The sequence below is a fragment of the Pholis gunnellus genome, assembly GCF_910591455.1.
Source record: "Pholis gunnellus genome assembly, chromosome: 17".
NCBI lineage: Eukaryota > Metazoa > Chordata > Actinopteri > Perciformes > Pholidae > Pholis > Pholis gunnellus.
In genome coordinates, this window is record NC_136544.1 from 12,267,792 (window position 1) to 12,283,554 (window position 15,763).

The window sequence follows — 15,763 nt, forward strand, 5'->3', positions numbered from 1 at the left end:
ACTGGTTTATACCATGAACCAAAATATTGCAAGAACTTTTGACTCACACCAGTGTCAGATAAGGATATTAATGCAGCTGTTTTTCAGCGTCCTGTGCCTTCCATTGCCCTCATAATCATCCATGATAGCCCTTCACTGGGCTAGTAGACAGGTCATACAGATCCTCGTCACAGATAACGTCATGTGGTGAAAGCTGTCACACAGTCTCTATACAATTGATCCGTACATTCGTCATTGACTCCTACAGTGAGTTTATAATGTGAGGATGACGCACACATGGGAGACGTTTGCCTTCAGGGCTTTCTGCCAGAAAGGGTTTCTTTGAACCCAAATCATGATATTTTCCTCAACCCGAGAAAGTAGGTTTGTTGCCTAAAGCTAATAACAAGGCAAAGGCTGAAGGGATGAGGCTCTTATTCTTCTTCTTCAGGCGCCTTCGGGCTTCCGTGCAAAGTGCAGCGCCCCTGTGTTCTGATGGTTGTGCGCTCCAAGGTGGAGTTCTCTGCCAGATCACATCTAATTGTACTCGCCACAACGCACACTGATCGAAGCTCTTGTCCTGCAAGGAGCACGCTGACAACAACGGAAGCGAGAGCGTGGTTTGTTTTCGGATTAGTTTTTTTGCATTTCACTCTTACTTTGAGTAGAGAAGGTGACGGAACATGCGTTCAGCGCGCAGGTGAAAACAAACCTCCTATTTCAAGTTCTTCGCTGCAGCAACTTGTAAGCCCTTTGGAAGATTTGTTTAGTTTGCTTCTGTGAAGATTCGTAAAGATACTTTTTGACATCTTGAGAAATGTCTCGCAAGAAGGCTGCCAAAGGCAAAGCCGCGACGCGCAGCCCGTCTGCAGGCAGCCCCACCGGGAAAGGGACCGGGAAAGCTGCGAGGAGCAGCCCGAGCATTGTTCAGATGAACGGCGTGGTCCATCCCAGCAGACCCCCCGTCAGCAGCAGCAGCGAGTTTTATGACATCTCTTTCAAGGTAGGACGCCCGCTGCTGCTGCTGTTGTTGTTGTTGTTGTTGTTGTTGTTGCAATTATAGCCGAAATAACAAACTGCAACGCACATAAAAGTGGGCTTTCATTTCTATCATTTTACATAGCTGGGAAATAATGAAGGCGAGGTAGAAATTGATATAAATAATGTCACAGAGGTCACTAAAACTGTGAGCAGAGTATACATTCCACGTTATATTATCATATGGACACTTTTGGGCTTTTGTTTACCTTTTTTAGGTGGAAAGGAAGAAAAATACACATAGTAGGCTAAATCTGTTTGTGGTCTTGTTCTTTGCCAGTGTCGTTTTCCTGCTTAGCTTTCACTGGCTTTCGCTTTACAACCACCTTTGAATTCATTATTAATCAGCAGCGAGCTCCTGACACCAGCTGTGTCAATAGTCGTTCGATCTCTCAACTGGTTGAATGCGTGGTTGGTGCCTGCAGCACACAGCCCTGGATTTGCATGAACAGTGAGCGATTTGTGTGCATCACCTATAACCATAGTAGGGATCCGTCACCTCACCTCACAACACAAACACAGATTCACACCCACTGATTCTCAGTGTGTACTCCGAGCTTCAAGGGACTTGTGCCACCTATACTCCGTGTGTTTTGAAGCAGCTGTCTGATGTGCGTGCATAATGTCTTAGCATGGCCCCTTTTTGCAGAACAATTGGGTTGATTGTGCCATCCAAGCCACTGAGAACTGTAGATATTCTCATTTGATTGTTATTTGTGGGGTGCAGGGACTACCTTTCTTTGCCGCCAATAGCCACTTTCTTCAGTTTCAAACTGGACTGAAGCAAGATATAGTGCCAAATTCTTTCTAGATCTAGCTGTTGAGTTTAATTTGCAAGACTGGAGGAAATCTATCTGCAGCTTGTAGGGTACCTTATTACAAAATGATCTTTGCAAAGATTTACCATCCCTCTTTCTGGTTTCATTGTGCCATCATTTACTGTTTCCAATGAGTGCTAGTCTGCTATGAGTCAGTGAGAAAATGTATTGCATTTTATTTATAAAAACCTAAGTGCAGGGAGAGACCAGGTGCCTCCTACTGCACACGGCAAACATTTCGCTCATGTAGAGCTGTTTCATGGAGAAGGCACGAGAGAAAAGATGAGAAACGGATACAGAGAATAGAAAAAATGCATGCATGAAAAAATGCATGCATGTCTGGATGGGCATTTAAGATGGTTACGTTCACACACCTACAGAAAGGATCTCAGGACATCGACTAGCCATAATGAGCAGTCACATACTCCTTCACGTACACCCTCTTCACTGGCCATGTACCGAAATACCAGGACACATTTAGCTGAATGATTCAAATGTCCTGTTTTTATTTCCTGAGGACAAACAATTAGACACTGATATAAAATTAAACATACGAGCAAAAGCTCCCTCTTTTTTATGCTCCTATGTTGTTTTTTTGCTAGTTATTTCAGTTTTGTCTGACTTTCACCTTATCGATCTTGGCAGACAGTCTCAAGTTTTTTCCCTCACACCTCTGGTTGTACATTTTTTTTTTGTGCATCTTAGTTAAGCCGTCCAGTCATTCCTGAGTTTTCCCCTCTTGTGTTCCTGTGCAGGTGATGCTGGTTGGAGACTCTGGTGTGGGGAAAACATGTCTACTGGTCCGTTTTAAAGACGGGGCTTTCCTGGCTGGCAGCTTCATCTCCACTGTGGGCATTGACTTTAGGGTGAGTTAAAATCAATGCAACTAAAATAACAACTAATCACCCACTTACATGCAAACACTCTGTCAGGTTTAATAGCTTTTGTGAAACGGGGCCATATATGTACGTTTTTTTTTCAAATTCAGTGTCTTTATATGTCCCAGAGCTATGAGTAGTTCCTGTTTTACAAGTCTCACAAGATAGGATATTGATTTCTTAAATTAGTTTGACATGCTTTAGTTTTTTGCTCTCCCTGGTTGATAACAGACTCTCTCCTGTATCAGTTTTGTGGTTCCACATGGGCAGTCCATCTTTTCTAATGGTCACACTCAGGTGTCCAACAGACTGAGACAGGCGAACACTCAGGGCAACGCTCTGACCCGGGCAGCAAAAAAAGAGACAGTTGCCTCCCTCCGGCTCCAGAGTGACATTATGTGCAGGGTCGTGTCAGCTATAGGAGCACCCCTGGGTGCTCGCTGAACTACTCCTTTCAATCACTTGGGCAATTGTTTCTTACTCATTGTCTTTTCTAACAGGTCTATATGAGTTAAAGGCCTTGCACTGACTGGCCTGCAGAAAACCTTACTTTTTTGAAACGTATTATATTCAGTTTTTGTTGGCAGTGTGTCGGAGAGGTGCTAAGAGCACTACCGATTTAGCCTTGATCTCCTGTAACATTGTCAGACTCACAACGGACACATTGTTTGAAAATACAATCAAAATTGATGCAGCAGAACCACAGATATTGTTTAAATTACTGGGCTCTTACTGTGTGTTTGAACTAAAGTAGCCAACCATTATATAGCCCTGTGAGTGGGTTGGATGAGCTTGTGGGTGAATGAGCAGTTGATTTATTTACTTATGTAACGTCTCTCATAACACTGTCTGTGGTCCCGATGTACATTTGGGCCCATCTAAGCAAAGCAGAAGCTTTCATCAGCGATCTTTGCCTGCTGCATTTACTACTAATGGAGGAAGAAGTGCAAAACTCATAAAGTTTGGTGCTTAGTCGGCTCTTTTGTCATACTGACTTATTATCTAATTGCACAGAGCTGCATGACATACATTATTTCATTATCGTCTCATTCTCTTCTGCATGGCTTCTTGTTCAATGGTTCCGTTTTTCAGTGCAATTGGAAAAAGTCCTCCTCGACTCATGAGGCTCCTTTCTCAGTCAAACTGTAGAGTTAATCGAATATTTTTATATAACATATATATCCACAATGTCCACAAGTACAGAATGAACACAAAAAAGTCATGACTACACGGATTGAAACATGTCATGAATGCAAACATGTTTCGTTTATCTTAATGAGTTTGCATGAATCCTCTAAACCGTGCGTTTGAGAAGTTGAGTAAAACATGAAGATCCTCTGTGTTTGTCTTACATGGAGACATACACGGAGACAGGAAGTGATTGTTTTGATCCCTTTAGTTGGTGGGAAAGTCGGGCAATTTGCTTCGTGTGGGGATTTGATCCGGTTCCCACTTCAAAGCATCAATATGCTATGTTCCCCCCCCTCCTCGTTTATTGTAGTCTCATCTCGTTTAAGCCTCAGCATGTTCTCAGGATTACAGAGCTGCACTTGTGCCTTGAGAGGCTTAACATACACAGTCATAATAAGAAATGCAATTCCACAAACATTGCGTTTGATCATTAAATCTCACTATGTTATTATAAGGGCCATAAATTCATAGACGGAGTGAAAAACAAAACGGTACCTAATCATTAATTCCATGCCGATCTTGCCTTTTTATAATCCGTGCTATCAGTCTGATTTATAATTATTGCTAAACACTAATGGGAAAGAGGACTGATTCTATATGGCGCTGTGGCACATTTATGGCAATGACCTATAGATCAAATCAGAGTTATTGGATGTAATTTCACCTCTATAGCTCCCTCAAGAAGCATTGCTTATACTGCAATTATTATTATCACAAAGAATGTGTGGTCTTAAAGGTCGAATAAATCTCACTCCGTTGCATGTTTTTAAAGGATTATTGTAACCTTTTCATACGTTTAGGTCAATTTTCACAATTTTACTTACATACAATCTTTTGTTCTTGGTTTGTGAGAGTCAGAGGTGTGATGATTTCTTTTCTTTTCTATTTTCGGGTCACTATAAAGGACTCAAAATGTAGCTTTGAAGTGTTCCTCATGCTCTGGCTAGCTGTTATATTTTTAGGTGAAATATGGATTTGTAACGACACCCAAACATAAAAATCACACTTCAATGTCCTGAGGACATTTCCCATTTTATTTTTGCACTATAACACTTCTGATGGCTGTAGCCACTTTTAGGCTCAAGCTCTGTAGTCTCTTTTATGAAATAATTCAGGAGCAGCAGGATTTTCTTTTATTAATACACTTAGTTATTTAATTTATTTTAGTAGCTAATTAGATATTCGAGACATTAAACTCATTGATATACAATAACCAATGTCATTAAGAATTGCATTTGACATTTATATGTAAGAAGTTATCAAAATAAGGGAAGTGAATCTTTGTTCTTTCATTGTTGTACATATTCAAATACATTAGCCTGAGCTTTGTGTTGGTACCACACACATTTTAAATCCATTAGTTTTCCTCCTAGTCAGACAGGAGGAGGGAACCGTAACGCTGTTTTATTTTTTTCTTTGAGTCTAGAATCATTATGAAGACGCATTGTGTTCATCAATATTCAATATTTTTCCTACTGTCGAAAAATCCTGTGAAAAGAATAAAACAAACAATGTATTAGTCATTTGCCCGATACTATCCAACTTCCCCACCCACCCTGTCTGTATCGCTCAGCTCGATAGCACAGAGAAGTACGCTTTGGCTACATAGAGCCAACATCTTAGTTGGATCAATTCGTTGCTGGGTTTGATATTTTTTTTATGGGATTTGTTGAAAACATTCTAGAACCAGACCTTCTCTTTACCAAGTACTGTGTGAGTACTATTCATTTCTATTGTTTTTTGGGGCCAATGCTCCATCATTTGCATAAAAACTAAGAACTAGAGTCTATGGGTGGAACTGTCCTTGGTGCTGAACTCCTCCTGACTGGGGTTCAGCTAAATCTATGTGATACGTACATGGCTATCAAGTCCATCACCAAACACTTCGGCCATCATAAACTGAGCAGTCAGATTTTCACACACTGAGGAACCAAGATAGAGTTTCAATGTTGTAATTGTACATCCATCATACTTTCAGTTTCCTTCATCTTTCAGTCACTTTCCTCCCCAGCACACTATATTTACAATATGTGCAATGTGTTGTTTATTCATCTAAAAGTTATAGCCTGAAGGCAAATGTATATATATTTCTTTTCTGAATTTATCTAAGCTGTAAACATAATGAGTCCCAAATGTTCTTTACTGAAAAACATTATTGGTAACTTCACAGAGGATTCTTTCTCCATTACTGTGGTTAACATGTCTTCATTTTTTAAAGTAAGCTGGCAGAGCAATTTCTTTAAGAGTCAAACAGAGGACAATTAATAAGAGAAAATGCAAAAGAAGGAAATCATATCGGGGAGAAGCAGAAATGAAAGCTGCTCAGAGGGGAGGCCAATTAACAGTATTACTCCAACTAGCCTTCCTCTCATTTCAGATGAGGTGGGGAAAAAAAACAACCTTTCTTTCTCTCTCCACCTTTACAATCTACCTTGCCTCATGACACCAGAGAGAAGTCATTTTTCAATCCCTCAGCTGACGTAAATGCAACGGTGGGGAGAAGAGCGGCACTTCTCACCTCTACTGAGAGACGAGGGAGCTGCTCCCAGCTGTCAGTTATGTCGACTGCGCCCCGAGTGACAGACCTCTTATGCAACCACAGATTTCACCTCTCTGCGCCTTTTTAATAAAAAAAAAAAAAAAACATGGCTGGTGTGACTCGGGAAGTTGAAGTCAGAGTTTGAATGATGCCTGATGATAGATCATCAAACTTTGGGCATTTCAGCCTCTAATGGTGACAATTTCAGTCTGTGGGTTTGGTCCAACCCTTTGTGCTATGTACCTCAACAACTATTAGGCGGATTGCCATGATTTCTTTTATTCGGACATGTATGGTCCCCAGAGGATGAATACCCCTGACCCCGATCTTTCGACTCCCCCTCTAGTACCACCAGCATGTCACTGTTGTTGCTTATTCTGTAAAATGTTTCATCATCTACAAGATGGATTGGCCCAACGTTTTGTAAAGACATTCGTGTTTCACAGACGATGCTTTGTAATGACTTTTACTCTCGTGCCATCGTAATGCCTCAGTTATACTTTTCGCAAGGGTGGTCACACGGACTTGAGCTGTCGTGGAATCATGACAAGGAAACGTTTGAATCTTTTATACGTGCAGAAAACATTCTCAAAGCTCCTTAATTAAAGTTCTCCCCTTTTCTCCACATATCCGAAGAGTTAGAACATGGTGTTTCATCACTTAGGCAGTGCGGACTCGCGCGGACATGTGGCCAGTATGAATAGCGCTTTAGGTTGGATATTTGTGGTTTTGAGTGATACGTCTCTCAAATAAAAAGCCTCTCTTCTTCAGTCCTTGTTTGCATCTTGCTTGGTTTCTTTGCGTAACACTCTGATTTATCTTCAAAATGGTTTCTATCCTCTCGGCTGCGACCCAAGGTTTTCAAAAGTCCTTCATTGTACCTGTGGCTAAGTTAATGTGCATTACTCAGCCTTCTTATTATTGTCAGTTCAAGCTGAAAAAATAGCTTTTTCTTTTCTCTCTTTGTGTCATTCTGGAACTTAAGTGCTTGGACCGTGTCTGTGAATTTATATGATGCCCTTTCTGAATAAGACCCATGACCACCCTTGACCTCAGTGACAGTCCCCTCCCTGGTCCAGCATGATGTGTAAACAAAACGTGCAATAACTCTTATTAGCATGTAATGCACGCCACAATATTCAAATGTCCCCAATCAATTAGTCACAGATATTTTTTTTCCCCCTGAGGATGAACAGATATCTGACATTCTGGACATGTAGTCAGTGATCACAGACCACACTCTGCAGCCCAAGAAATATGAAACAGCACAACCCTGCCTGACTTCTCCAATGATTTGCTTCATGCACTCTATCTAGGAGTGCTTCATAAAATGTCCCTGACAGGTTTAAGAGACATGGATCACACCTGGCATACTAATTCGTTTGTAGTCTGTATTTCCCACAAGACCTTTTATGTGCAATCTGAGAGCAACTGTGCTTCACATGTCAGATTCAGGCTGTGATGAGGATTGTTGCTTCTAGCCATGCTAGTGGCTCGAGGGATGGCAATGTCAGTCGGCCGGTTGGTGCGCTACTTCGGTTCAGACTCGGAATATCTCAAGAACTAAAAGTTGGATTGCCATCAGATTTTCCACAGACATTCATGTTCCCCAGAGGAGAATTGTTACTGACTTTGGTGATCCTCTGACTTTTCCTCTATCGACACCATGAGGTTGGCATTTGTGATCTTCCTTTTTTTTCTCATCTTACTCATCAATCAACAACATACATAAACGTATCAATACTTGTAATATCCTGAAATACCTGCCACCACGATCCCCTCTGCTTCCCCAGAGAGGTCTCCCGTCAGGTTCCCATTTACACTCATGACACTCTGACCCCTGTGTGTCACAAGTTGGACCAGAAGTTTCACACCCTGGAGTTGAAGCCTGTAAAATCAAGTTTCCCTTTTTAAGCACAGCAGGAGAGTTTCACACATAGCTGACAGTCCCATGGATTCAGATTTCACTTCCCTGTGATGTTATTTTTGGGTGTAATTAGTATGTATGTGGGGGTGGGGGCTATGAATCAGGCAACTGCAAAAAATGTTCACTCCACATTTCAGTTATCTGATGTTAAGATAACTTGAAGTGAGGATACATTTTGGCATTGAAAATACATGTAGAAATCTTTGACCTTCGAGCCTCCGATACCCTGAGCATGACAACGTCTTCACTCTCATCCTCATTACCCAGGATCAAAGCTAAGTCACGCTGATGAAAGGATTTCCTTTCCCAAAAAGAAGGGCACCTGCTCTGAATTCACCTGTATGTCTATCTGTGTACATTAATAATGAAGCATAAAGCTGATACAGCAGCTTCTGAAGCATTGTTGTGGCTTATTTGTCGAATGACTTTCATTGTCTTTGTTGAACTGACCAGTCTGGTTTGTTGCCATCAGCAATGACTGATTTATAAGTTATCTATTTATTAACAGAATAGACTGTTGAATTATTCAAATACAGCAGAAAAGAAATATTCTTGGTATATATCGTTCTATGATGATGAACTCGGTCACCTTTAAAAGAGATATTGATAAACATAGAAGATGCAGGCGTTTCTATCTCATTTACATGAGATTTTAATTTAGCTTTTAGTTTGCTTGGATCCGTCCGATGGGACATGAATATACTGAGACTCCCTCATCTGTGAATTCTCCACTCTATTAAAAACAGCTCATCACATTTTAGCTCATTGGTGACAGACTAATTAAGAATCTACATTTAATGTTCATAATACAGACTTACTCACACTTCTAAGTTGCTGTTTTTTATAGCTCAGAATTTTACTTTTTGAAAGACTTCATTTTTTTTTTTTTTTCAGACTAATTCAGTTCCCCAAAAAAATGCAAATATAGCGCAGGGAAATGGCAGGGGGACAACGTTTATTCCAAAACGAGTGAATCAGGGGTTGGCTAAACACATGTTCAGTTAACAAACCGCAAACAGCAAATCCTACATACTGAGGGAAATTTCTCCCTCAGTATGTATCTTGGTCACAAGTTTTTAATAACTACATTTAGGGGATCTTTATCAAAAGAAAATCTTTTCAGTACAGCTTATATGGTAGGGCTTTAATACAGTCCTTTTACACTTTAACATTTCCAGTTTTACACACTAAAAAAGTAATTTCCTTTCCCCCTTTCCTCCTTACAATACAATCTACAAAGGATATGATGAATGTCATAGTCAATGAGGCAACAAATGTCTGTGTTCGAAAGCTCTAACTTCACATTGTACCAAGATTGCTTATGTTCTTTGTCAAACCACCTGAAATCGAAGGAGTAAACCTTGATTTCTTGCCTGACCTCTGACCCCATAATGCTCAGCCAATCAGCCCATCTAGACATGCGATTCATCACAAAGGTTGTATTACCTTTGGTTCGGTCACCCTCTGGTGAACAGCGTTTCACTGAGTCCTTGTTGTGTGGTCAATAGCATTGATGACAGCTTAGTGGCTAAACAGTCTCAACATGTGTTGGAGAGTCAATTCACTGATTGCAGCTGAGCTGGGACGAGGAAGAGAGATTATCTCATTTTGATTACCTTCCCAGGGAGATTACAGAAGAATTGACTGTGGCCCCACATACTGTGTGAGTATGAATGTATATTTGCTCTGTAAAAACTATCAATAGTTTATTGATGATGAATGGCTGTCTGTCTCACTTTGTGTGGAATCAGGAAGTGAGATAATGGTGTTTGTTTCCGTTCAATTCCATTCAGTCACACATATAGCGGCACATTTTTAGTGGCTGTCAATGACACAAACACACACACACACGTATGCACACACAATATACAAACCCACACTGCTAACAATGCTTAACAGATGTGGCAACTGTTAATGAACCAGGGGAGATCAAAGCAGGCAGCTCTTGTTATACATCTGTTTCTCTCTTCTGAATATAGCCAGACATTGTTAGTGGCCTCTCTTACATCACTTTTTGGCAAATAATGTTTGCGAAAACTGGCACGGTCTGCTGAATAGTCACCGTGTTTTGGGATGCGGGCGATCTGTTCGAATGCAGGCAGTTTCTCTGTAAAGCTCAAAAGTTATGTGCTCCAATGCGTGCGGTGTGAAAAAAGGCTTCAAAGATAAGCTGCCAAGGAGAAATAGGCAGATAACTGAGCACCTACTGTTGCTGTGTTCAAGTGTGGAATGGAGCTGCAACCATTTGTCGACTAATCGGCAACTATTTTGCAAAAGATTAATGGTTTAGTCATCCTTTGAGCAAAAATTCTGCAATTGTTTGCAGGTTTTCAAATGTGAGAATTTGCTGATTTTCTTTGTCTTGCACTATAGTAAATTACAGTGGTGGAAACTAACTAAGCACATAGGTATTTACAATTCCTCTCAGCATTTCCATTTTATTCTACTATGTACTTATACTCTTATCACATTTATCTATTTTTCCCAGAAAATAAACAAGTTGCAGCCCTAGTGTGGAACACCCCACATAGAAATCAAACACACACACACACACACACACACGCACATGCATACATGGACACACTCATGCAGACTGAGCCATCATCCTTTGCACCATTGACTCATGAGCCAGTCCATCCTTAGTGATATCGCTCTGAAATAGATTAAATTAGGACGAGCGTGATATGAATCATTCTCTTTACTTTCATCTCTAACTGGAAAAGACTCAACTTGTGTGTGTGTGTGTGTGTGTGTGTGTCTATATTATTCCACCCCCAAACACTCACTGCACTGTAGGTTACCTTTTGCATCGTAGCTGACGTGTGATGTTCTTTTTCGAGTACATTAATATACAATGCATTTTGAAGTGTTAGTTTAGTGGCTGAAAGCCTTTGTTCAGACAAACATGAGGTCATCATCTTCAGACAGCTTGTTTTGAGAGAGTGACTCATGCAACAAGTGGACGTTAGTCACCGCATAAGTACTGCGCCACAGTTGGAAAACTAGATGCACTTTGTGTAAAAGTGTATTTACATGCTTCTCCTTTGAATCACCCAGCGGTTTCTTCCTGTACAAATATATAAAGTTAATTTGTGTTGTAGATCAGAAGGATTCAAATGGTTTCCTCATTTATATTATAGATGAGTGTTTCTGATGCTGGGGACACTGAAAGAACTGAAAGTCTTAAATACCATAAGTTATCCATGTCTAGCCACAACGCATGTTGAGTCGTTTAAAATGTGGTTCCGGAGAAACATTTTACGGATACCACCATATGAGACTGTAAGTGTCTGTGATGCACATTTTAGAGAGCAATCACTGAAAAGAGGAGGGAAATAAAACAGCAGGGGGAGAGGCAGCTCTGGCATGTGAGGGGACGATAAAGGACCCATCAGAAAAATCAGGCTCTGACTCGATGATTGCATCTTCTTCTTCTGAAAGCTTCCGCTCCTCTTTGAAACGCCCTCCGTCATTGTGCATGCCACTGACGGACCATCGCCTCACACGTGTCTATCTGACTTTTACTTGTTCCCCAGCTTCTATACATGTTCTACATTCTAAATATGTAGAGTTTGTAGAGTTAATGGCTGACTGAGTTCTCCATTAGCCACTCTCTCCCTGCTGCCAGCCTGCCTTCTCTGAGTGGGTGCAATTAAAGTGCCAAGCTTCATCATTCCATCAAGTGGCAGTGATGGGGGTTTTTTTTTCTGCTTGAAAATTGAGTTAAATTAAAATGAAGTCGGAGCTACAATGAGAGCCTGAGGCACTGTTAGACACACAAAAAAAACAGACAAGACCTTAACTTTAAGCCATTTTGCTGGATTGTCAGTAATTGTCTAATCCTATAATTAGGGGTGAGTTGTTCTGGTATGTTGATAAAGAAGCCTCGGCCCTTACTAAAAGTTGTCAAGCATTCAGTTTCGTCCATGCACGTGTGAGTGTGTGTGTGCCTCGGTAGATGTTTGTAATTAATGAAAAGCAGCTTTGCCACCTGCTGCCTTAATGTCACTGAGACCTATAGAGGCGAGCCCTGAGGAGCACCATGAATATTTAATCATGGCATGAAAGAGGAGGGAAGTGACTTGTTGGAATATGGGAGCCGTCGCTGGACGAAGCTGTTGAAAGATAGAAATGGTGAAGTATGTTGATCAGCAGAGATACCTGTACCGAGAAACCGAATTTGCTGCATTGAATTTACTTTTATATCCGAGTTATCTAAGTATGCCGTCTCCCAAATTCCATCTCATTTCACAGCTGAAAACTGTGAAAGGCAATAATAATCTTAATAAATGAATTATAAACAATACTAATAGTGCATAATTAACAAACGGATGAAAACAAGGAACCATTATAATATAAAGAAAAATCTCAATTTCCCCAAACCACCACAGTTCCCCTTTTTACATACAGCATAATGCAAAACTCAAATCCTTTCGCCACAGGTTGCAGGAGGACATTACAATGAAATCTATCCAGGGATGGATTGCCTTGCTACCAGAATTAATGTCACATGTGATACTTAAGACTTGAGTTATTTATTTATTTAAGTTTTTCTGAATACCTACAGATTATACTGATCCTGATGAACTGCATTTTGTTTGCGTTATGAATCAATGTCACCATTATTAGTCTATATGTTCTGTGTATTTGATGGGTTTTTTTGTGTGCCATCTGAAGACAACATTTTATTTAGATGGGAGGAAACATGCTTTTGGATGGAGCGTAAGCTATTGTTCAGCATGTGGTTTGTTCTGTTGGGTTTATCATTTTGAGAAATTGGGTCACGATTTCAGCAAATGTGTCCCCCGCAGTTGAGAAGCACTGCAATATATCTAAGTAACAAATGCAATGGCAGATATTCTTTGGAGAAGTCTGTGATTATTCTGGACTAATGTAAGAAATAAAAGTGCTTCGTTGAGAAAAATGGGAGGGCAGAGCGAGGACGAGGCTCTCCGGCTCCACCACTGCTGTGGCATCATAGAAATGAATGAGGAAGCCTGCGTCTTTGGCACAGTGCAGTTGTCATTGTGAAAGGACCCTAAGGCCCTCTGCTCTTACAAATGGTCTGGGTTTTTTTTTTTCAACTTCACCAGGTCACCCAAGTGAAAAAGTCAATAACAGGAAGGTTCCGGCTATTACACTTACAGCACAGTCGGAGGTGTTTTGGGGAAGTGGACTTTGCTTTTTAAGTCAAAGCTGTGACTGCACAAACAAATACAAGTAACAATACAAGTAAAAACATTAAATCAAAAAATGTTGCATGTATTTTCATGAATTTATTTTGATAATTTCCAACAAATTGAGCGAACAGGCAACGATCACCAGTTGAAACTATTGTTACCGCATTAGCGAAGGTCAGCAAGTAGCCCAGCGTGAATGAGTCCCGTAGCGTCTATATTGTGTCTGGGTCTTCTGTAGTGTGATTTATTGTGCTGCCTCTTGTCTCCAGGAGAATACCCAGTGCATCTTAATTTAAAGTATTTGTGAAAGAGTGTGTTGTGGTTTAAAAATGCAGACGATGCTGTATACAGGATCGAGAGAGGAGAGGAGAGGAGGTGCAATGAGGAGGTTTAACTACCAATTACTATAGAAAAGGAGATGTCTGTAATCAGCCTCCTTTTACATTACAGATGTGAAAGTGTCTGCTTTATTTAACTACTGTCATCACATTCAAAATATTCTAATTCTCACATTGCGTCTGACTGTAATAATAATAACTTTATATTACAACATAATGATGGCCATACGCGTAATGAATGCAGGCTGTGAGCTGCTGTCGGTCCTCTGGTTGAGTAAATACGGTACTTGATAGGATCTTTTGGCCTCATTCAATTTCCTGACATCAAATTATATGTCCACGTGCTGTTGAGGCATGAACGTAATGAATCTTAATTTATAGCTTTTTAATTCACTGGATTGCCAAAAAATTTAACATTACCGCTTACTACTGTATATCATAAAAATATACCTATAAAAACCAAACTGTAATGCCCACCTTAGAGTTCGACTGATAAAATCAGTGCTCATCTGTAGGCAGAAAGAGGTTGAATGTCTTCGTGGGTACAGAAATGTGTGCATATGTCTGTGTCAGCATGACTTAGAAAACTTGACAGCTGGGAGTTGGGTTGACTGCAGAGTAGAGCCCCAGCCTCTCTCTCTCTCTCTCTTTGCCCTCAGTTCTTAACTTATTTCCCCCATTGCTTTGATTTCTGACGTGTGTGTGTGTTGAGGCCAGGCAGCCTTAATGCGCCATTGAGCTCATAGAATGAAAGAAAAGGCATCAAGGAACGGCGCCATACAGCCTCTCTCGCGCTCATTCTTTCATCAGTACAGTGAATTTGTCTCATACACAACACTTTTTGTGGCCATCGTGCTCCTCTCCTTCGCCTCACGCCACTGCGATTAATGTTTTATTGGCTCACTACTTCACCAAACCCTCTGAAAGCTCCTTGTGCATTTGTAATTCATGATCCCTGTGAAGTGCTGTTCGAGTCATTCTGTAGGCCTATTGGCTGTACCTTCTCACTCATGTTCCTTTTAGGGGGAAAGATTAAACGGCTAAAATCCAGTGTCAGCAGTTTGTGTTCGAAGATGTGTTCTGTTTGTAGGGTGATTAAATTGACCTGAACGTGGTGCAGGAGCTTGTAAGATGGTGAAGCTTGAAGAAGTTATAAAAGTAAAGGAGAGACGCTGTTGCTGGAAGTGTGATTGACAGTTTGTAATCTACAATACCTTAATTCACCTTCTTTCCACAGTAGACTTAGTCATATAAGCTGCTCAGATACTTTTCTTTTTTATCCTGTCGGTGCTCATTAAATCTTATTATGTCCCTGTTCTGGCTGGTTTCAAGTAATTCCTCTTAACAAATTCAACATCATTATCAGTGTAATCAAGTGTCGGACTAACCACCCAAAATCCTCACGGTGCTATCATGAGTCTCTTTTTCTGGGTCACTAAATATTTATGAAGCCTCCGAGCACATTGTGAGTTGTTTTTAGCTACAACAGCAACAACAACAACTGCGAGGAAGTCTTTTGAGACTCTGATTCCTATCAGAGCACACTTACAAACTGCAGCTTGACTCGTTCATGAATATGTATGAGACTCCTCCTCTGTGACTGCCGGGGAGGTAAATCAACCAAACACTCCATATCTTTTTGGAAGTGCTCTGCCGGTAGATTAACAGCATCTTCTCGAGGTTGAATATCTTTTCTTTCTCCTCGGGGATCGAGGAATGAGAAGGTCATCAGCGTCTCTCAAGAACAACGTGGAGGGGACACCAGGTGCTGTTCTCCACATTGGTGTACTTTAGAACGATATGTGGGTCACTGAAGAACATCTTGACCTCTTATTTTCTACAGCAGTCACCAGCTCATGGAAAATGGGAACGCAT

The 15,763-nt window shown here is 40.8% G+C and overlaps 1 protein-coding gene across 1 annotated transcript in view; it reads left to right on the plus strand.

The window, feature by feature from the left end:
* Nucleotides 1–796: 796 nt before the first annotated feature.
* The window catches only part of LOC306708902 (ras-related protein Rab-26-like), a gene marked incomplete at both ends in the record, with an annotated part of 35,279 nt that continues 20,312 nt past the window's right edge, over nucleotides 797–15,763 (plus strand). The window contains 2 exons of the mRNA XM_079176866.1: nucleotides 797–982; nucleotides 2,591–2,701. Coding sequence (XP_079032992.1) covers nucleotides 797–982; nucleotides 2,591–2,701 — 297 coding nt within the window. The remainder of the gene's footprint in view (nucleotides 983–2,590; nucleotides 2,702–15,763) is intronic.